We start from the raw sequence: 23,258 nt of genomic DNA on the forward strand, positions 1-23,258 counted from the left end.
ATCTTATCAGCTGGTAACTTGAACACCATTGCAGGCCGCAGTGGCCCCGTCCACTTTATTTAGCACCGGTTTGAGCAGCCCCTTGACGTGGGCGTGTCTGTGTGGTCGATTGCGTTGTTCCAGGTTCTAGAAGAGCGATCAACTGTTATCGAAAACTTTGCGGAGTACACACTTAGCCTTCGTACGCTAAAGTGGGGTCAGTAATTGTTTCGTCGTAGGTGGTCATGCTACTTTGCGTGATGGCTGTGTGAACCGTTCGTGATGCTGTTTATATTGTATTGGCATGGCCATCAAGTCTGTGTCCACAATCCTTAACGCATGTATTCTTGAAAGCACGAGTTTTTCTGTTCATTCATGGAAAGTATCGCAAAAAAAGTGAGAGACTGTGCACCTGGTCTGACCACAGATGCATTGTCTTTAGCTTTCCAGAAAGGTCTGTGGGTGGAAGTAGTAAACACAACACACAGCATAAACGTAGACGATGTTATTAGACGTGAGATCAATTATTTCGTGAATTCCTGTTATCTAAGTCATTGTGCACGCTATTATTCATCTAAAATGTGCCCTAAATGTAGGCAGTCTTGTCAGAAACATTCAGGCCACTATGCAGATTACAGCATCTCATTGTGCTAAGGGCTCCTTTTAGTACTCCCACTGGCTGGTCCAAAGCTCTGGTGAATTAGAACAATGGTTCTCCTTACTCTCAGCAGGCTTGTAATGCCAAGATTTTCATTGATTTCCCACCAAATTGTGTGGCAACTACTTCAGTGGCCGGTGTTGCAACCTGTGTCCTTTTGGCGAAGACTGCACTTTGCTGAAGCAGGATTCAAAGGATTTGTAGTATTATTTTATAAAGCAGTCATGTGGAGTCTAACATCTGTTAATGTGCATGGAATGGTAGTCTTTCATTGCTGGCTGAAACACTGAGCCTTTGTGATGGTCTCTTTTAAGGTATATTTTTTTTTAAATCCAAACTAGAGCAGCTTCTTTTGTTTCCAATAAATGTGCTGTGTCAGTCCTGGCATTCTTTAATTGCATTTAGCACCACTAAGTTACAATTGCTAACCTGTTGTGGTAGCTTTGGCTATGGTGTTGTGGTGCTGATCTTGTCGCGGCTTCAATCCCAGCCGTGGTGGCTGCATTTCAATGGGGGCAAAATGCAAAAATGCTCGTATACTTAAATTTAGATGCATGTTTAAGAACTCCAGGTGGTCAAAATTAATCCGAAGTCCCCCACTACTGAATGCCGCATAATAATATCGTGGTTTTGGCACGTAATACCTCGGAATTAATTGGTTATAATTACATTCGTCAGTTATTACTTTTGTCTCTACTCTCATGTAGACCTTTTTTTGGTGCACTTTTTGTATTCTTGGCATTAACTAGCTGCAAAACCGGAGTCCTAAAGCTAGCCTTGAGCTTGACCATTGTTAATCACTTACAGGTGTGTGTAGTCTTGTGGCAGCCATTGCTCCTTCTCTGAACAGTATTCTTTCGCTTGTATACTGCAACTCAGCTTTTAGTGAACCTTCATAACTGGGCATGGATGTTAATGCCAATAAAGAGGTCTACGAGCAGTTGAACAGCCTTTGATCTAGGGCATTTAACTGAATATCAGGCACCACTTATGCATCTGTGAACGTGTGGGCTTTTTTTTTTTTTGTAAACACATATTTAAGCCACTTCGTTTATTAACTGCTTCATAGCAGTTAATGAACTTGTACATTCAGGAGAGCTGTGGCTTTCCTTGACTTTTTGGTATGATGTGCATTCTCAAGTTTGTTAGACATGTTCTTAGTGGTGCTAAGACTGTCCATGCAGTAATTTTTCTGCCACACCTCAAAACTTCATAGATCTCAAAGTGGTAATAGCTGATAGTGTATTAACATTCTGCATCCCTCTTATGAAGACCATGTTGAGTGCTGTTGGCCATTCTTTCGTGAGTTTAGCCCTATCCTACAAACTTTATTCTGGAATGTGAGTGTACCAAAACTTTCTGGCTTTTTTTTTTCTCTCCTTAGCCTTTCTGCATGTCAGTCTTAAGAAAAAAAATTTATGCGTGTGCAAGGAAGATAACCTTTACTAACTCGGAGATGGTAGGTGTGAAGGGAAATTGTTCTATAGAATGTATACGGGGCTTTTTATGTTACACATTTTAAAAACAAGAAGATTCGCTATAGTTGAGATATTCTCATTTTGTCCCTAGGCTATCTACTAGCCAGATGGAAATTTAAGATAAATAATTCCTAGTTGCTATTTAACGTTTTAGTTCCAAACTTTACGGTCAGAGATAGTAAGTCCAAGCAATGGTTTGTATCTTAGTGTCCGAATCGATGACGTGGGTAGAGTTATTCACAAATAGATGCTGTGTCCCTTTGCTTAAATGCGTGCGTTGAGGAGGCTCTTTGTGCCCGTGACGTAGGTAAGGGACAGATATCACACGTCATATCACGACACACCCTATCTGACTGACTCGGACGCCTACTCGTAGCCATGTGGCTAGGGTGTGACACGATTCGGCGTGCGATATCTCCTTTATCTGTGTTCATGGCAGGAGGGACCTTGTGGTGTGCTTTAGTGCACAATTGTATACAGGGACTGGAATAATGCAAACCATGTTTGAATGGTTACCATCTTTGACTTTGTGATGTAAACATATACCCTGAAGCCTGTGAAAAAAAGATAATTAGCCAGTTTGGTCTAGGAATTGCTTATCTATAGTGCCACCTAGTTATATAATCCAGGACCCAGCTTACTTTTATTTAGTTGGTCAGCAATAAAAAAAAAAAATGCACCCTGTGTAGCAATATTCCCACTTTGTCAAAAGTTTTGTGGCAATTGTTCCTCAGGACTGTCAGGGTATGGCTGCGGAGAGACACTGGACAGTACTGGCCGAGCATATGCCTCACCATGCCGTGTAAGTGACACATGCGTGAATTGATACTTTCATTATTTAGTTTCATTCATCCCCCCCCCCCTTTTTTTTTTTTGCTGCACCTATTGTTAATGGCATTATTTGACTAAAAGGTGTCTATCACAATTTTTTTTTTTTTTTACTTCCCTAGCTGCTGCATCAGCAATGGACTACAACTCTGAAACTCGAAGGTTATTTATTGGAATGGACAATGGCTCCATATCGGTGGGTTGGCATGAGAGAAGCAACTTGCTCTTATCTTGGGCAGCCTGTAGCCTCTCTGTAGAAAGCAAGGCATGTATCTTGTCTACTTTTTCTGATTGCAGGAGTTTCAAATTTCTGATGATTTCAACAAGATGACTCATCAGAGGAATTATTTAGGTGAGTTGAAGTTTACCTTGCTTGAACTCGAAATTCAGATTGAAAGTCATAAAAATAAGAAAAAGAAGGCAACTTCTTGCAATTCGAGCACACTGAGTCAATATGAAGTTTGAGGAACTTACACATACACAAAGATAATCAAGCTTTTCTGCACAACTGCAAGGGTACACGGTAGCTTCTCAGTTTTAAAAGCCAATTGCAACGAAATATTGGACCATGTAAAAAACCAAGTTTCAAATGGTGTAAATGTGTAGCAGCCTCCATGCAGAATTTTATGTGTGAAATATGAGTGGACTTGTCACAAAAAGCTAACGAAATATACTTTTGTGATACGAAAACGGGTGGGGGGAGGGGCGGAAGCCGTTACTGCTTGCTAGAAATGACTTGGAACCTAGAACGTCCAGAACCAGCACAGCTGCTCGGCGTGACTCCTGAGATTAAGCAGTTCACACTGAAAATCTCTGAGGCAGTGTGCTGGAGATTTACATCACATCTGCTATCCCCCTTGGTGCACACGTCATCTACTGAGGTGCTATTTAAAGGCAGCTAATAAGGAAATTAGACAATTACCAGCCCTGAAGCTTTGCCAAGATTGATTCAGTAGTACTAAATGGTACTCGTTTATAACCAATTTATCCAGTGTGAAATTTCACTGCAGTTGACCTCTCTAAAGCAAGCAGTATCTTCAAAACACACTGTGACTAGCTGAAAGTTGAATATTGTGCATGCTTACTGCAGTGTGCTGGAGACACAATAAGTAGTGTTTCATTTGGGACTCTGAAAATTGTATGATCTCTGCATACAGCCAAAAAAAAAAATTTTTTTTCACTGTAATCTGAAATGGATGATGCACCATAAAAACAATTATGTGAAGTGTCTTGAAACATTTTTTAACTTTTTTTTTTTTTTTGCATGTAGATACTAGGCACAGGCAAACAATTTTGACGTATAAGTTGGCTTACATTGTGTCACCATAATGAATGTTGTGCTGTCTTTGCTGCACTGCCTGCAAGTGCAAGATTTTGAAAATTATAGAAGTTACGTTTTGATGAAAGCAAATAGTGGTTTATTTTTTCATGTCCTTTTCATGTTAGCTTCAACATGACACCAGCACTCCCCAGATTTCCCGCCACTTTGACGCAGTGCTTAGTGGTGGCAAAATTGTGTGTGTTACACAGCCATACACAAAAAAACAAACTATATATATATATATATATAATATGGGGATACGTACATGCATGAAAATGACCGCAAGTTCAGAGCTACAAAAGTTGTACAGATGAAATGTGTAATTAATGTCATTGACAGCAGTTTTAAAGAGAGGTTTTGAGTGATAAAGTGAACATCAAGAACAAAATAGAAGTGAAACTGAATACAATAAATGTGGCATTGAATGCCACTTGAATGATTGGTCTTTAACTGGTGCCAGGTAGCAGTATACTGCTTAAAGCTTGGAAAAAGGGGCTGCCTGGGAACATAGCAACAATAGAGCTGTAGATCCTGTGGCCTCCTGACTGCTTTGCATGGGGTTTTAAATGGGTTGTTTCTTGGGATGGGGCTGCGACTTTCTTGGGTGACTGCAGCACACCAGGGCCGGGTGATGGGCATAGTGTTCTCCCTCATCGCTGAGTGGGTGCTGAGTGTGGCCAGAGACAAGCACTTCCTGTGGCACTGCTCCGAGACAGGCCGGCGACTTGGTGCCTTCCAGAGTGGGGCCTGGTGCATGGCTCTCCAGTATCCTTTTCTTGTGCCCCTGTCCTTTGTGTCCACGCTGATGGCTTGGTGCCTGTGTTCTGCTGCTAAGCACAAGGTTGTGGACTCTTTACTGTGGCAGTTGCAATCTATTGGAGGCAAAATACCAAAATGCTTCTTTACTGAGGCTTCATCATGCAAACCTTTCAAGGGTCTGAAATACACGCTCCCCTGTGGCCTTGTTATCTATGCTTCCACGAGTGAAAAAGTGTGTATTGCTTTGTAAGAGTATTTAAAAGCCAGGGGCCGTATTCTGCAAAGATAAATTTCCTCCGATTCTGTTCATTTCTTACCATTTAGTGGCCAATTCTGGCAATAGCAGGAGTGCAGCTTCGTACTAGACATTGACTAAGGGCAAGGTAATTTAGAATGAAGATTATTGCAAAATATGGTCCCCCATCCGCTCTTGGAAACATTGGCAATATTACAGCCTTTATGCTGTATTTTATGAAATTTTGGGAGTAACTTGTAATTCATCGGTGAGTGGGATTTCATGATTTATTTACTAAATAAATAAATAAATAAATGTGCAGCTCCACACACAATGGCTTGTCCCACTCTGCATGCTCAAATGTCCTTCTGCTTTGTGCACCTAGTAGTATTTACATGCACATTGCATGGACAGAGCACAGCATGCCTTTGTGCATCCATTACTAAACTAAGCAGGATTAATATTGTAAGTGAAGCAATAAAGCAGACTGCTAAACAAAATTAAAAATAATTTCTTGCATGCATTGAGATGTAAACTGACAAGATAGTTTTTTATGGCCTCCAAGAGATAGCATCTTTTAGACAGCGTTTGTTTTCAGTAGTGTGCAGTTACAGATTAGTTGGTGCTGTCACATACATGCTACATCGCCCGTTCTGACAGGCTCGCATTTCTGTGCATGTACGGCACTGTCCGTCGAGAGGTTAAAGAACTGGCTGGTTAAAATTAATCCAGAGCGCTCCACTATGTGACCCTTTAGCAGCTTAGGTGTAGCTTCAGGGTACTAAAACCATTCACTCATTTGTTACAAAAAGGATTGAGAGATGGCGCCACCATCCCATGCAATGTTTCATGCTGCCCAGCTTTCTGAATTCTCTGCTTCCTCCGGCTCTGCAACCCTCCTCCTCTATGAACTTCGAGCAGACGAAATATCAAGTTGCATCTGGCCCTCTGGCTCCGCAGCTCTCCCATCTCTATGCACTCTGTATTCCTACCGCCATGTAGCCACATCTATTCGTGTACCCCAGTGCTTAATAAACCCAGTTATGCCCTGTTTAACAAAAGTTCGGTGTTGTATCACCCACTAAACAACACATAACAAAACTTATCTATTATTAGGTTCACCTCCTCATCAGACCATTACTTTGTTCCCACTAGTCATGGCATTACCATGTGGCAGTGTAATTTGTACTGTGTCTCAGTTGATGACAGTCTGAAAGTGTGCAAGCAGAAAAGCTGCAGCTTTTTAATTGCCATTCTTTGTGAACAAATGGTAGGGCCATCTGACATTGGGATGCAAAAGCAATTTCAGAAGCCATGTGAGATGAATTCATGCATGTACCTCTTCGTCAGTACTCCTACAGAGTACCTCTACCTGTGCCACAATTAAGTGCATGTCATGCTTGAGTTGATTTCGGCTCTTGCGTGCATAAACATGTTTAATAATTGAGGAGTTCAGCATTGTTGAAAACATTCAGTATTTTGACACAGCACGTAGATAGAAAAACGTGACAGACATTGCCTATAAATTATTTTATAGCATTTAATTATCCAAGGTTGCTGCAACCTTTTTGCATGATATTCTTATGTTGGAAATTTCGCCGCCAGTAGTTGGTCACAATTTGTCATAGACAAGGCTATCGAAAGTTATGCCTGTGGTGTGCTGTGTGTGCAGTCAGTTTCACCCTTGGTTGGACGTGGCTGTGTTTTTAGTGGGCTGGATTTAAACTAGGCTGTGCACTGAACTTTTGCCAGATGTCAGTGAAGCTGCAAGTGTTCTAATGTACTGTGGTGTTGCTAGGTGTGTGTTGTTACTTCCAATCAGTAAAATTCAGCAATTGCTGTAGCTACAAATGGTAATTAGTGTTTAAAAACAGCTTGAAGATGGGGGGTGCAGCCTGCCTGGTGTTTTTTTTTATCATGGTTGGTTACCAACCTTGCTGTAGAATTGCTATTTCAGCATAACCCCTCATTTAGTTTTATTCCAAAATGTCTTTTTCATAATTTCCTAGTGCAGTGGTGAATACAGTTGAATTGGGTTAAACGAAACTTCCTCAAATGGAATGACATGGTGATTCTGTACTTTGATTAAACAGAACTGGCATCAGAACTACCAAGGCCCTTGTTGACTGTTACAGTGCATATGAGCCAGCCACAGTTCTATTAACGCATGGAAAATTAATGTTAAAGAATAAAGAAAAACCATTTCATCAGATAATTCCCCCATTTTTATGTTGATTTTCCTGCAGTGTTCATTTTTCTCAGCTTAGTGTCTGCCTCCTGTTCTGCATCATGATGGAAACGATGAAATAACAACTGCATAAAGTACATATGTTTGCTGTGATAGTAGATGTCATAGTGGCTAATAGCATTAAAGTGACAAGCGATATCGCTAAGGAGAAGAGTCTCGTAATGATGATCTGTATAGTTGTGATCCATCGTGGCCTGTAGTATGGGAGGGATCTCTTGCATACATCATATGCATCTCCTCTTTAAAGCAAAAGTTTGGGCAAATGGAAAAATAGTTTTCTTCCTCCTCAGTTTCATATCAGCAGATTCTGCTGTACTATTAGGAAGTCCCAGCACTAGTTTTTGTTATAGCTTGTATAATGCAATGCACAAACATGTAAAAAGAAATATTGTGGTACACTATGTACCATGTGTCCCAGGTAATGTTAGCCAAGATGTTCAGCGAAAAGAAGTTTTAAAAAACATGGTGCAAGATATCATAAGACCTATGGTGTTCGATCGTCACCATCATGACAACTAAGCACCATAGGTCTTAAAATTGTAGCTTGCAGTGTTTTTTTAATCATTCTTTTTCGTTGAGCCGCTTGGCTAGTGTTAACTGAGACACCCTATATACACACGGATGCTTTTGCATTTGGTGCTGGTTTTTCTGATCATATACGAAAAGAAAGATTAGTAAACCTTGTAGGAGAAAGGTCACTGTATGAGCTTAGTTTAACAAGTTGTGCATGAGTGTTTGGTTGCAAAACTTTATTTTTCTGTTCAGTGTGACATTACAGCAGGATGCGAATTAGCACCCAATTGGTGCTCCACTAAGAGCTAGTGAAGTAAGCACAAACTTGGACTTGGCTCGGCCTCAATATGAGGTCTTGCAACATATGTGAGTGGGCAGCAAGAGTAGCATGCAAAGTGCTTTGTGCTGCGTTTGCTTCAATTGGTTCATAAACTAGGATTACGACTGCCTTGTGTCAGCTGTTTGTACTACCTTAATTGACGCTTGCCAGGTTTGATGCACAGTCCAAGCATGCATTTGTCGGAGACTACTCTGGGCAGATAACCATGCTGAAGGTGGAGCAAACTGGCTATAAGCCTGTCACTACCCTCAAGGGTCACTCTGGTAAGTCTTTTTTATGTCTTTGTATCCGAGCTTATTCCACATGTTGGGGGGCTCAATAACCACTGCTAATGTAGATTCAATGCACACTGCCGCATTGTATGCATTGTACAGGCCAAAGGTGATCATTTTCATCTTTTGTTTTGAATGTATAACTATCATGCAGGCTACAGATTTCATCTCACTGAGTTTTAGGACATGTTCGTGAGGGCAGCTTGTATATTTTCTTCACAGGGTACCACTGAGCCCTTCCAGAAACTGCAGTGCCACATTGTCCACTAATGAATAAGCACAAATAATTATGAGCGCAGCAGTCCTGATCACCGCGGCTGCATTTTGATGGGGGCGAAATGCAAAAATGCTCTTGCACTTAGATTAGGGGCTCATTAAAAAGCCCCAGGTGGTCAAAGTTATCTGGAGACCCCCACTATGGCATGCCTCATAATCATATTGTGATGTTTGGCATGTAAAACCCCAGAATTTAATTTTATTTAAGAACACATGGTGAACTGGCTAGTTTGCATGGGCCATTTGCCTAGCTCTGGATTTCTATCAGTTTGTGTTCAATATTGGCTTTGCCCACACATCCTGCATTATTCATTTATGGACTGCCAGATATTTGATGCCTGATTTGCTTCTAAGGCCATTTTCCATAGGAAACATGATAAGTAAGTTGCAGTGTGAAATGTGGTCACTCTTGGTCATGGAAGAAATATGGTAACTACCATGCATTTTCATAAAAAACTACAGTTTGAGGAAGGGACTCCGCTGTTGTGCTGTAACTGCACTGTCGGCCAGAAAAATGCTTATGGATTATGGGATCCACAAAAAAAACTTATTCTTGTGACTTGGGTGCACAGTTAGAATTTTGGAGCCGCACTGTGGTGGTTGTGCACACAGTGCACGCAGCTATTGTTGACGCCAGAACTTGCCCGCTATGAAGTTAAAATTTTTGGGGGTGTTGTGGCCATAAACTATTACGCATGACGGCATGGTTGAAAACCTGTGCTAAATTAATTACTCATGAGATTGCAGAAAGTAAATGTAGCATGTGGGAGGTGCAGTGAGCGTGCTGTTATACGGGAAATGAAGTGGCATTGCGGCTAGGAAAGTTTTTAGTAAAGAACATATTCACAGGGCTTCTACTGCACATGGCTCTTAAAAGCTGTCAATACATTAGGCAGTTTGAGAACAGGGGACAACGCTTTATTTGATAACAAAAGAAATAGGTCAGCAGAGTGCAGCGTGATGACGAATTACAGTGCAGTCCACTTATAATGATGTCAAGAAGAACGAAAAATCCGATCGTTATAACCGATCATCGCTATATCTGGACTGCCGTTTAAAAAAAAAACGAATATATGCATGTTAGTCCCAAAACCAAATTTGCCACTTGCGGTAAAAAATTGACGTTGTAGAAAGTAGGCAGGGAAAAACGAAATGTTTATTTATACCTCTAAATAGCGTCTCAATCGTTATGCGCGCTGCAATAGAAATCTGCGCTTGCTTTCGCAGAAGTTTCGGATTCACAACCGCCGTGTGCATCGCGTCCAGCTGTTGCGCGAACACTGGCGGCTATAATTTAGCGTGCGTCAAATCAATGACTACTCGATCGACGACATTGCACTTTGGTTGAACATCGGGGTCGGTGTCAATGACGGGCCATTGTCAGTCTCGTCGTCACTGCCTCTGCTGTCGTCGCCTCTGTCGCACAACGCCGCTGTCTGTCGGGACAACGGTCGCCCCAATGGAGATCTCTTTGCAGAACGAGGCAGCACTACCTGCACTTAAAAACTCCTCCATAGAAGCACTACCTATTTCATCGTCAGTAGCGACGTGCTCCCACAGTTCGGTAATGTCGGCGGCTTCCACCGTGTTAGGTTCACCCATGAGGGTTTTGTCCTGGCCGACAAAGCTCGCTTTTTCCGTTGATCGGCATGGCCACTGCTTCTAGCCTTCATGATCGTGGCGCTCCCGGTTTTCATAATTGTCGATATCATTGACTGCGCGAGCTCGTACTTTTTCGAGTCTTGCTAAATTTACAGCTTCGTCTCGAGAGAGACGGCTTGGCGCTTCGTCGGCGCACCTCCCACTCCTTCCGCGGCGAATTTCCGCGCTCGCTGAGAGCACGAGATTGTAAAAGCAGCGTAAGCCGTACAGGCGCCACTCGCTTATCACTTTCTTCCCCCTCTCCTCTCCTCTCCTCTGAACGCTCGCGCGTCCGCCGCCGCCGCGAAGCAGCTGGCGCTATCTTGTGCATGCTGCGTCAACTTGCGATGCTCTCCGTGGCTTTCGTTCGCAATCGGCGAGCGAGCGGGATGCGCTGCGCCTGCACGGTAATGGCGGCAAATACGAACTCACGTAGGCAAACTTTTGCCCCGTCTTAGGAACAGGCAACTTAGGAACGCAAATTTCGCGATTATTCTGCATGAAAAACGCTGCCCAGAAGCAAGATTTCAAACGTTATATCCGATATGCGGTGAATAATATATTGTTATATATGTTTTGTTTTTTCTCATAGCCCTAATGCATAAGTTGATACTCTTAGGTCGACTTATCGTTATAACCGATATATTGTTATATGTGGTATCGTTATAAGTGGACTGCACTGTACACGGTTTTATTGCGGCGAAGCCAACGTTGGTAGGCAAATACTGCCAAGTAAATCAATCGTATGTTCTGGTGTTTTTTCTGCCTTTTGTTTAATTCAATCAGTTTTGTCGGTCCTGTTAAGATGGAATTAATGGAAGTTAACTGTATACCATGTATTCTTGTGTAACTGCCACACTACAGATTTACGCGATTCCTCTGGCGCTGAACTCATTTACTACAACAGCAGCAGGTTCTCACAGCTGACGCTGCAAACTTCTGAAGAACAACTTCTTAGCAATGCACACAACATTGTCCTCCTCTGCTGCAGTATTGCTTATTCTGGCCTCTGAAATACAGGCACAGATGACACCACTGAGTCTGTGTTGGGCACAGCACCTTGCCCAAATTACCAAGCTTGAATGCTGCACAATAGCAGAGTGGTTAGCACATCCGGCTCATAAGTGCACATTACTGCAAGGACACGAGTTTGAAACCAGTGGCTGTGGTGGGTAAAGATTTGGTCTAAGCGCTCAAGCGCTTATTTGGCTACCCTCCACGCGCTTTGCCATCATTCGTACATAACACATAATGTGTTGGAAAGGGTAGCAAGGGGGAGGCCAAGGATTACCAGGTGGCCTGATGACGTGATAATGACTACATTTGGTGACAGTGTATTGGAAAGGACGGAGAGACGCACACAGCAAGCCCAGTTTCAAGCTTTTAACTGCTGTTTCAGTAAAAATACTTTGCAAATTATTCATGCATGGGCTGCACCCCCCTTTACTAAGCTCTGTCCTCATCAGCTGCTACATTACAGTTCGCACTGTGATGTCTCTACAGGGTATCACCGTGGTTTGTAGAGGCATGTCATGCTTCTCTTCGGTTTTTGCCACTGTTGATAGTCCATTGGTGCGAAGCTTGTAGACATAAGCATCAACATTGTCGCAAAATTCGTATTCCCATGTGCCGTGCCTTGTTCTGCTGCACTTTCCTCCTGTGCATTTTCTCTCATACATCATATCCTGCTTTCCATAGGCAGCTTCATTTTCCGCTGCATGCTGCCTTCATTGCATGCAGATACTCTGTCCTTTGTACATACTGTATGCATTTGTGCATTGAGCTTTTGTTGCTCCCATGCCACGTTAAATGTAGGTAGCCCCTATTGACTAACACCCTGTTCAAGCTTAACATGAATACTGCCATGGTAGTTTTTAGTTTTTTATCACACAACCTGTGCGCAGCACGACATTCGAAGTCTGTTTTAAACAAACAAACACGCTCATTCGGTACCACGTGGTATTTAAAGTTAGCCTTGACCACACGCCTTTTGTGGGGTACACACGCACTTTATTAGACTATGGTTTAGCTTTCGATGCAGCACACAAGCAGCAGCAGCAAAGTTGGAACAGCTGAGACTTGCAAGCAATGCAGTGTTTCTTATACTACAGTAGCCTTTTCTTGACTTAGCTGTTGCAGATTTCGCATGCTTCAGAAACTTGTCTATCAGCTTGCTTGAAGCAAGCGCCCCTCTTGCACCCTTCCACTACAGAGAAACTTTGAACAGGAGGTTCGAAGAATGAGGAGTGATACTTTTTCACGAACGGCATTTTTCATAAAACTTGACGCAACTTTCATAAGCTCGTTAAACAATCCAAAATTCGTAAAGTTTATGGAAAATTCGGCAGAGTTGGTAGGTATGCTTGTATGCACCAGATATCGCTAGAACCAGTCGGATATATTTCTTCATTCAGTGACAGACAGCTCACGTTCCCCTGGAGAAGCGTGATGGGGCTAGTTAGTTATACATAATACTTAGTTTTTGCACCGCGCTGCTTTGAACAGAAAACACAGAACAGGACACAGGCAGGTATCTCCCATTTAGGAAATGCCGTACCAAAGCTAGTGGTTTGTTGCCATGGCAGGAGCTGCCAAAGTGTCTGACTTCATCTGCCATGCGGACCACCAGCTGCCATATTGAAGCTTCGCAACCTTCATTGTGCTTTTGGTGTGCACTTAACTTTCCAAGCAACCATAAATTATTCAGAGGTCACCTGTCATTTTTAGTTTTGAATGAGGAGTTATTGATAATAACATTTCTCTTTATTAGTTCACTTTTCCTTGTTTTTTTTGTTAGTCATGCAACTACTGTTAAAATCCAGGTGCTGCTAGTGTCGCCTAGAAATGTCAGCCTCGCTGGCTCTGTGGGAATGTCCCAAGCTTGATGTGACGCTCCTTAATTAACTATCAGTTAACAGTAGTAAATTGGTATTGTTAAATGTGTTGTCTTGTTGTTTGTTATTATAGTTTACCCTGCACACTGTGAAGCAGGCAAAAGTGGTTTGTATTATTTTGCTAAAGGCTCTGCTTTTCAGCCATCGTGGCACATTTGTCTCTTACTCTATAGATAGTGTCGCACTCCTTATTTTTTGGGGGAGCAATATACATATAATATATATATATACTTTTTTAATCTGTATGAGTGACTACTAACAGTTTCTAATAGTTTAGTGCCTTTGGCTCGGTGCACAGCATAAAAAGGAGATGCTGAGCACAGAAATACAGAACACACAGTAACAAAGGAATTCGCAGTAGTACATAGTGGGCGCCAAGCCTTACGGCTGTCTGGTCACGGCAATGGAACAAGGGTATCACACAAGCCTGAATGGATTATTAAGAGTCAAGGCAGTAGTGAGGACTATATTTTGATGAAACACTGCAGCGAGACAAGAATGTCTAGGTTAGGTAAGCCAAGAGTGCTTTACCACTCTTGCTAACATATGCACATTCATGAAGTCTGCGTGCCTAAAACAGCAGGTACTCTTGACAAATCAAAATCTAAGTTGACAACATTAAGTGGTAGTAGAGGATCTACAGTGTCATGTTCCATTTCGTGGCGAATGTCATGAATTTTTTTTTTTTTCTGTTGATAAATTTTATCATTTCTATGATAAATTGTTCATTTCTGCACAGCCCTTTTCTATGAAAGTTTGAGAAATACGGTCTATATGATCACATTTGATCCAGCTTTTCAAAAAAGTCCTGTCCAGAGTGCATTAAGCGCAATGCATTTGGATTTGGAGTGACTCGAATGTTCTCCAGTGCCCCGGTAAATGATATGAATTTCGGAGACTACATGAGATCTCTCTTTTGAAACACTGCGAGATTTCTCAGTCGGGGAAGTATGGCCACGATGTTCATTTGCAAAGCCAGCATTTGAAATCCTTGTTTTACGTGATCCTGGCGGAGACCTGCGCAATTGAGAAGTGCTCACTGTGGCATGCACTGAGTGCTGGCACTGAAGATGAAGAAACAAGCCCAAAGTTTTACACATTTCAAAATGGTCTTTCCGACAGTATTGGTGAAAGAAACATCCAGAAAATCAAGGAAATCTCAACTGACAGTATGCACCGTAAATAAACAAGAATGTCTTGCATTCACTAATGCACCAACGATGAGGTTCCCGCGCAGTATTAAAAAAAAAAAGTTTAACCATAATTTTCTATTCTAATAATTGACCTCTTACCATGAAATTAATGAAAATTCTTTTCAGTTAATACTTTTTCAGTCTAATGAACCTAACCGGATTATGCGTTTATTTATCCCTTTCTTATAAGCCTGGCAGGCTCAGTGTGTGCCATTGGCAACACGAGTTCAGATTTTTACAGAAAGGTGATGCTAGACCCCGGTGCCCTCAAGTTGTCTCTGGCCACTTTTCACCCAGGTTTTCAACCATCTTGTTGGAAATAAAAAATTTTATTGATTGATTGACGTGTCTGTGGTGAGCGGAAGAGTGACAACTTTCATGCTTGCAAATAGATGCAAGAGCTCTTACCTGCAGATCCCACCTCTACCCCAGAAAAATGTAGCTATACACATCATCTGCTGCGATAGCTGTCAATGGTTCAGCCAGAAGTTTTCTCAGCATATACCAATTGACGATATCTGCCTGTGGATCACATGGTGCACATTGAATGCTCAGTAAACTTCAGCAGATCAAGAAGAGTGACACAACCAAGGGGGGAGGTTGCAGCATTAAGCAATGAGAAAAATAAAAATGAATGAGCTTTATTCAGTGGAAGCTAAGGCTGCTGTCATAAGGTTGGATACATGCTAATGAGTCTGAAGATGTGCAAGCGAAGTGCTTGCAAGCAGGATCGTTTACAGTGTGCTGCTGTGGTAGCACCTGTGCTTGGATGCGCAAGCAAAGCATATTTGGTGAGGGGGTTCAGTGCTTGTGATTAACCCCTTAAGTGTTTCGGATGAGCAGAACTCGTCCTACCAGAATAGGTTGTCCTCTTGAGTGTTTAGGACGAGAAGCACTCAGTCTATGGCTTAGATCGTGTGTCACCCACCAGATGAAAGCACTTACTTGACGATTTCGGTTTCTCCTGCGGCAGGAGTGCTGTTTTTCTTTAAACATGGCGTCTGGTGGCGGCGACACATGCATAGCTGGCCCGTCAACCCGTAAAAAAAAAGCTTTTCATCTTCAACTTCTTCCAGTGAAGATGATTCGGATACCAATGTTTATCTTGTGTTCGGAAGTGATGAAGACAGCGATGACACTGAATTTAGCAGTTCTTCTGGTGATAACATCTCTGAAGTGAACATTGCGAGTGCTCCTAAGTGGGTGCAGCTTGATGTCGACAATCCTGGCGCGAAGCCTCCTAGGTTTTCATTTTTGGCCATTCCAGGCAAGACTTTCAATTTGATATCACCAGATGACCATCTGGAGTACATAAAGTAGTTTCTCGACTATGAACTGATTACACTAGTGGTCGATGAAACCAATCGCAATGCGGTTGAAAAGCTAAAATGCTCTCGTCCCAGTGAACACTCCCACCTCAAAAAATGGGTACCAGTGACAAAGGAAGAGATGTAGGTTGATTAGCCTGCACAAGTGAAGAATGAAGAGGTGTTTGCAACTGTTTTCTTTGTGGTTTGTATTTTTTTATAAGCACCAGGCAGCTGGTTTCCTATGTAATGTTCAGAAATAAACTGTATTGTGTTGATTTGACTTACTGTGGGGTGCAAATATTTTTTCAACATCGAGTAGTTGCTTTTTAGTACAATACGATTCGAAATCGGCAATAAAAAAAATTGGCGCTTTTGGTTAGGAAGTTAAAAAAAAAAGATAAAACACTTGAGGGGTTAAGAGGTTTGCACAAGCACTCTTTGAGCCATTTTAAATAAGGTTACTTAGCTATCACTAAGACTGCTTTACACATACAGAAAAGCTGCAATGTATTTTTTATTTCTCTTTGACCAGTTAAAATTTTGATAGTTGTTTGGCTATAAATTACTGTGTTCATTACATTCGAAGCATCTTCCATATAATTCTCAAATATAGTACTTGGCGCTTCAGAATGTTGCATTGAAGCAATTAATTGCGTTGTCCACTTGAATGTCAGCCATGTAATGCCACTACCTTCTTGGAACAGATGTTGATTGCATGAGTTGTGAAATAAATTCATGTGTCAGACTGGGTGCTGTTGGCTTTAGTGCATGGGAAATAAAATTCATCTGACAGTGTAGATGTAGTTGTAAGGCCCCGAGTGACAGAAAATAATTTGTAATCCCTTGCCAGCTATTTGTAGGTGTAATATGAAAATTCGTGATTGTCTTATCATGCACTTGTATGTTGCGCTGAAGCTTTCCTGTCGATTTTTGCCAACCTTGCAGCCTCTTTAAAGACTCCCAGGCCAGTTAATGTAACAATTCTTTCCACCCTATTTTGTTCCATTCTTATCATTTAACACTATGCAGAAGAATAAAACATTTATTTGTTGTGATGCTTTGTCCGCATAACTGTTCTGTATACAGTAACAGGTGACAATGAAGCCTGTGGGGTGGGGTGCATGGCGTGGCCCCTTGAATGTAGAGGATGCAGCCAGCGTCCTGGCCTCGCCTAGTGTCCCACTTCATTTACACCACTCTGAGCTAGCTGATTCTTCTAATAATGTGGATGGTGTGCTGTTCAAGTCAGTGACAAAGTGTAAATGAAGGATAGAATTGGAATGGGGAATCGATACATGTTGGGTTTTAAAGTAACAACCAGATAACCTGGGAGCTAGCTAGTCATCAAGATTTTTGTCTCGTGCATCAGCCAGACCTTTTATTGTTACAATGAACCTGTCGGTTGGGAGTGCAACGCCCTTGTCTGTATTCTTTGTTTCTCATTTGATTCATGCTTTGAATCCAAAGATGTTTAATTACCAGCTTGCTGTTCTGATTCATCAAAGTTGAAACACTTTCAAATTGCTGAAGTACCATTCTCTTTTATGGTACATAATATCCATGTACACTTCAAATGCAAAGCATGAAATTAAACTAATTAGTTGCTATGGAAATAAGCAAGGTGATGGTGCTTTCTGACCTCAACCTTGCAGATTTCTGTGGGACTTGTTTGCTAAATGTTCCTGTACTTTTATCTGAACTAATTTACACTCATCCTGCTACTGCCAGCCTCCTCTTTAGCTCCTTTTGCAGAGTGCCCTGAAAAGGTGGTCCAGTCAGGCCTAGAGTTTCACAGAATACTAGAGGGAAATGTCAAGCCACAATCACTTTAGTCATTATGGGAATTGTGGATAGTGCATAGACTTTTTTACAATTTGATGTGGCATCATTGATCTTTTGTTGTTTCCTATGGTTCATTTGTGTTGCGTATTAACCTTGTAATGTTTCCGTAGGCCACATGAGTGTGTTGAAATGTTGTGTAAAATGTTGGTGTGTGAAATGCTGGAAATTAGAGGCTGATTGTTGCCACACTGCAAATGTGGAATTGTAAAATGAGCTTCAAAAGCATTGATACAGTATCAACAAGGTCACTCAAAGCCAAAAAGACAAAATCTAAGAAAATCTATGTGTGGTCCATCATTCTCATGCTATCCGAACAGCCATACTGGTAACACAAGCAGACATAGTGCCAGATTTTGCTCTGGTAGTTTTGGTATGAAACTCTATGGGGTCAGGATCAAACCTCAGATGAGAACAAACTTTTTAACTGCAAAGCTTTCATTCCGAGAACCTGTAGGGTTTTCCATTGTAGCTTCATGCTGCTTTTATGTGTACATCAACTGTTAGCATAAATGTACACTGCAGGGTGTTTTCTTGAACATGGATAGGAGAGCATGGACAGCAAAAAATGTCTTTTGTTCTGTTTTCTTCATGCTGTGCAGAATAGATCAGTAGGGGGTTGCTGCTGTGTAATTGGTTGCGTAATCATTGCTACTGCTTATCAGTTGCTCTAGTTACATGCCTTCTTGAAGACAACTTTGCTGTCTCTTCAATGCTTCCTTGGCCAATTTTTGTACTCAATTTTGAAGTAAAGCAAATTAGTCAAGTTGGGGGGGACTAGCAATGTGAAATAACCACTTCTGCACTTGTTTAGGGGCACCTTGGCCTTATGCATGCCTGTTGCAGGGAGCATACGGTGTCTAACCTGGGATGCAGAACGCAAGCTTCTTTTTTCTGGTGGCTTTGACCAGACCATCATTGTGTGGGACATTGGAGGCAAGCAGGGCACTGCCTATGAACTGCAGGGACACCAGTAAGTCTTTTTTTGCACCACTTTTTGCTAACACAAGCAGAATAACCGATAGAATTTGATTACAATATTGGAGGCTTCTTTTGCGGAACTTGTTGTTTACAGCCCAAGCGTTCAAAGAACACTTTTCTTGTTTTGATGAACAGCAGTTTTGCATTGATGGAAATGACATTGCTGAATTCAGTGATATGTGAATTCTGCTAACTTGTGTGAGTAAAAATTCCTGCATGGTGCTGCCATCATAATGTAACTTAGTTCTGTATTATTGTTGCTGCTTTTCTCTTAAGAAGCACAATTAGCTGTGTATCTGGAAGCTTAAAGGGGCTCTGAACCACTCTTTATCGAAGTGGAGAAATACATTTGAAGGGAGAATAGGCTATTTTAGAAATACTTTGCTGCAAAAAGTACTTCAATGCATTCTGCAGAAGTGGAGTTATTGGCAATCTAACACTGCCTCCGCTGTGCTCCCGTTCCTTCTTCATTGCCTTGCACTGCGAAGGCTACGGCGAGGTGGGGCGTGGCCACAGCGCTCCGCCTTCGAAATGTCACCGTTGCGCGCAGTTAAAATTTTATTTCGGATGTTAACGTAGATGCCATGACTTCCTATTTTGGTGCCTACAACGCGCTAAACGTAAGCCAAACGCGGTTGTCCTCAGCGAGCTAGCTGCAGTGCGCTTAGCCAGTGGACTCATGGCGGCACCCCGCGGCAGCCATGGTGTAGCCGACCACAGCAACCAATAGCAGCCAAGTATTAAAATACGCCTTATTATGAAATAAAGCAGACAAAAAGACTGAGGATCATGGCTTCTGTTGAAATGAGAGCGTTTGAGAGAAAGGTGACTTCGCGCTCTGCTTGCGGGCTCCACACACCGCGTACGACAGCAAAACTTGGCTGAGATGTTCACAGCAGCGTATGCTACCCGCAGACTATGTTAGCCCAAGGGGTGGTTCAGGGCCCCTTTAATTGATGTTTCTTTCTTCGCCTTTTCATCATATTGACAAATATTGCCTCTTGTCTTCTAGCAACAAAGTGACGGCATTGTGTTATCATAGTCCAGGAAAGACGCTTATTTCAGCGGGCGAAGATTCGATGCTGGTTTTCTGGAATATGACAACCAAGAGGATAGAGGTATGTGGATTTGCATATTGAAAACGATTGGTTTTGAAAATAACTTACTTACACCTTGTGCCTCTTTGTGACATTTGCAATTCTTTACTGACACCAATGCAATCCATAAATAAGAAAATTGCATTGTCAAAGAGTATCACACAGGGCACCTATTAAGGGTAATTTCAGGCTTGTGTTTCTTTGTTAGTGGCTTGTACTGGCCTTCTGTGAGGCCATGTGTCCAGGTGCTTGACGTACTCCCTAGTAGCTGCTATAGAAAAGCCTGTCCTCTCTCTGTTTTGTGTGAGCATAATCTTTTGCATGTGAACAATGTAACTGTGTTCAGGTTTCCAAGGTTATTAGAGGAAAGGAACATAGTAGTGCACAGAAGGGCATGTGCAAAGAGCTCAGCTTTTTCATCAGGCAAATGCTGCAGAACATGTACTTGCTTGCTGCTGCTCAAAGGTGGTGATAGCAGCACAGGCACTATAGCATAAGAGTGCAAAGCAACAGAGGAGGTGTTGGGAGGGTAAGATCATTCTGTTAACATGGTATGATGGTACAAATGATTTAGATGTAGGACTAAAGGGCACAAAATGTACTGTATACATTTGTACATTTGGTATGTTGCTTGTCGGCTTGTGCAAGTTTTGGAACACAATTTAAATATGGTGTGCGTTAAGCATGCAAACTATTTAATGCTACCGGTGCACTTATCGTTATGTAGCAATAATATGTGGACATTTATTAGCCCTTTGTGGTCATAAGCATTTACCCATTTTGCGGTCTTTCCAGTTGGGAACTATTCCCACTGTTTTGGACGTTGCGCAGAAAAAGCCCTCATGTGAACATATGTCTAGTAATTTATTTCAAAAAAGTTTCTTCGTTCCTGAGACTCCTGTACTGTGTACAGTCTCCAGCCAGCATCATATAGTCGATCACCACAGAAACTGTTTTCTCTAGGATCATTGTCATCACTTCATTTTTTCAGGGCTCTCATTCAAGGATGTTTGTTGGTTGTCTAAAGGCAGAATATATGCATCCTCGGTGCTAAAATTATCTTCAGATTCACTGAACTAGTGTGAGATCTTTCCATATAATGCACGCCGTCCTCTTAATACTTCATACCACCGAAAGCCTCTAAATTCTTTGAAGTGTATCGCTAAAGAAATGCTGTCCTTGTACACAGACGTAGCAAAGTGCAATTATCAATCATTGAAAAGGTTCCCAATCGGTGCCGCAACAAACACAATAGAAAAACCAGCGCAATCAAGTTTGGGTGCTACCTGACATTTGACCGAAAACAATATTTTAGCATGTTGAGTGGGGCCCGACACATGACCGCAAAGGGTTACCATATTTATTTGATTCTACTGCACACTTTCTTTCCGCAAAAATGTAAAAAAAAATTACATGTGCATTAGCTTTGAATACATAACTAAAACTACAATATTGACAAGCTATCATCATTGGCATTGGCAATTTTTCTAATCCAATACACACATTGCTTGCAGCTGTGGTAGCTTTGTGCCTGTTCTGTGAGTTCATTAATATGATCTGCAAGGCGTTTTAGAAATGTGGTACCTCAATTGCCATAGAACTGCTCTGAAGATAAGGTGTTCTGAGCTGTCAATAGTGACAAGGAAGCCGCCGATAGCAATTATGAGGGATGCCCTGTCCTCTGTAGAACAAATTGCCATTACTCTTTCTCTTACTGTCAAAAACTGGTGAGCATACAATCAAGGGCATTGCATTTGTAATTTCTTGAAGTATGAAAATCGGGGTGTTTGTTTAAATCAAAAGCGTCCCATTTTTAATTACTGGTCTTGAAATCACATCATGCTTAATGTGCAGCAATCGTGTCAAATCACGTAAAGTTAAGGTGCACCTGCCATGTTGACTCCATTGCCCTGGTGCTTTCCTACTGCGTACCAGGTTAAGGGTTTGATTCTTGGCAGCTGTGGCTGCATTCCAGTGAGTGCAGACTGCGAAAATGCTCATCTTTTGAAGCTGATGCGGTCGGAATTAGTCTGAAGCATCATTCATAGCTGAACGGTCACTTTGGAGTGTTAAACCCCCACAAATAAAGTTTAGGTACCCAATTCCGTATCAGGGCCTGCTTTTTACATGAACATGCACTCTGATTTCTCAGACTCCTGAGTGGGGAGAGAGCGACACGTGCCAACGGTGTTCTCGTCCGTTCTTCTGGAACATCAAGGCAATGGTGGACCAGAAAACGATCGGGATCCGACAGGTGAGCAAAAAGTGTTTTGCCTATGGCCTCTTATGAAAAACGCGGCTACTTTATTTTGTCTGGCACTTTTTACGTGCTTTGCATGCTACTAGCGTGAGCCAGTAGTCATCTCGAATAGGAACAGAGCATAGTTTTTCAGTAAAAGACCTCGACTCCACTCTTTATAGCATTGCAAAATACAAGTTTAGAGAGTGAGGAGTGGGTGTTTGGCACATTTGGCAGCAGCTGCTCTCTACGCTCTCTATACTCTGTACCACTGTAACTTGTAACTTGGCAATAGGGGAAGGCTGCAGGTGCTGTGGGCCAGTAGTATTGTGGTAAAACGCCACGTAACTTCTCCCAGTGTACCACTCCACCCACCATCGTGGCGGTCTGCTCCCAACAGTGGGAGCTGTGGTCTGCGGAAGTGTGCCGCGCAGCAAGAAAGCGGGGGGGGGGAAGGGAAGGGAAGGCGGGGCTCGTGATGTATGCGTCACGCAATCCTCTCCAGCTCCGGTATGGGAGAACTCATGGAAGGAATTTCGCTTGCGGAGGCTATACGGGAGTGTGCAAGTGGAGAGAATGTCTATGTTGGCGGTGATGCTCGCCTCCTGAAATCATGGGTTAACGGCACTGAAATATTTCTATCTCGGCTATTAATGAACCAATTTGAAAAATTATTGCGGTAGAACGCTCCCTAGAGGGCACGTAACAACTTCCAGCATATAACCAAACTATGCTATGTGGCCTGGTGAGGGGCACTTTAAAACTGGTATCGTTATAAGTGGGTTCAACCGTAGAATGTAGTCGCTCTTTACCAATAAACAACTCGCTACACTCAAGTACACCTGATGGTACTAATATTCATAACCCATGAGCGCCATCCATATTTCCTTTTCACGTCTTTTCTGGCTTGCCAAATCTCTTCTCGGGGAAAGAGTGAACTTTTTGTCGTTGGAGAATGATAATGTTTACTAATACAGCTGAACATATTACTTTTCAGTGTCCCTTTTAAAGAAATCTATGAGGTATGACTATCTTTAAGCTCACATGAACAAAAAGAGAAACCGTGGGTCTCGTTTTTTTTTTTTTTTTGCTTTTTTTTTTAATCGCGACCATATAAAGCCAGCAGGCGGTGAAGCCAAGGAAAGCATAGGGGTAAT

General features: G+C 42.1%; 1 protein-coding gene across 1 annotated transcript in view; it reads left to right on the forward strand.

The window, feature by feature from the left end:
• The window catches only part of LOC119436649 (WD repeat and FYVE domain-containing protein 2-like), a 25,904-nt gene extending 3,737 nt beyond the window's left edge, over positions 1-22,167 (forward strand). The window contains exons 3-10 of the mRNA XM_037703608.1: positions 2,767-2,917; positions 3,066-3,139; positions 3,241-3,295; positions 4,879-5,029; positions 8,510-8,622; positions 18,631-18,757; positions 19,778-19,883; positions 22,015-22,167. Coding sequence (XP_037559536.1) covers positions 2,767-2,917; positions 3,066-3,139; positions 3,241-3,295; positions 4,879-5,029; positions 8,510-8,622; positions 18,631-18,757; positions 19,778-19,883; positions 22,015-22,152 — 915 coding nt within the window. The 3' untranslated portion in view covers positions 22,153-22,167. The remainder of the gene's footprint in view (positions 1-2,766; positions 2,918-3,065; positions 3,140-3,240; positions 3,296-4,878; positions 5,030-8,509; positions 8,623-18,630; positions 18,758-19,777; positions 19,884-22,014) is intronic.
• Positions 22,168-23,258: the final 1,091 nt, after the last annotated feature.

Source organism: Dermacentor silvarum, chromosome 1 (genome assembly GCF_013339745.2).
Source record: "Dermacentor silvarum isolate Dsil-2018 chromosome 1, BIME_Dsil_1.4, whole genome shotgun sequence".
NCBI classification, from domain to species: domain Eukaryota; kingdom Metazoa; phylum Arthropoda; class Arachnida; order Ixodida; family Ixodidae; genus Dermacentor; species Dermacentor silvarum.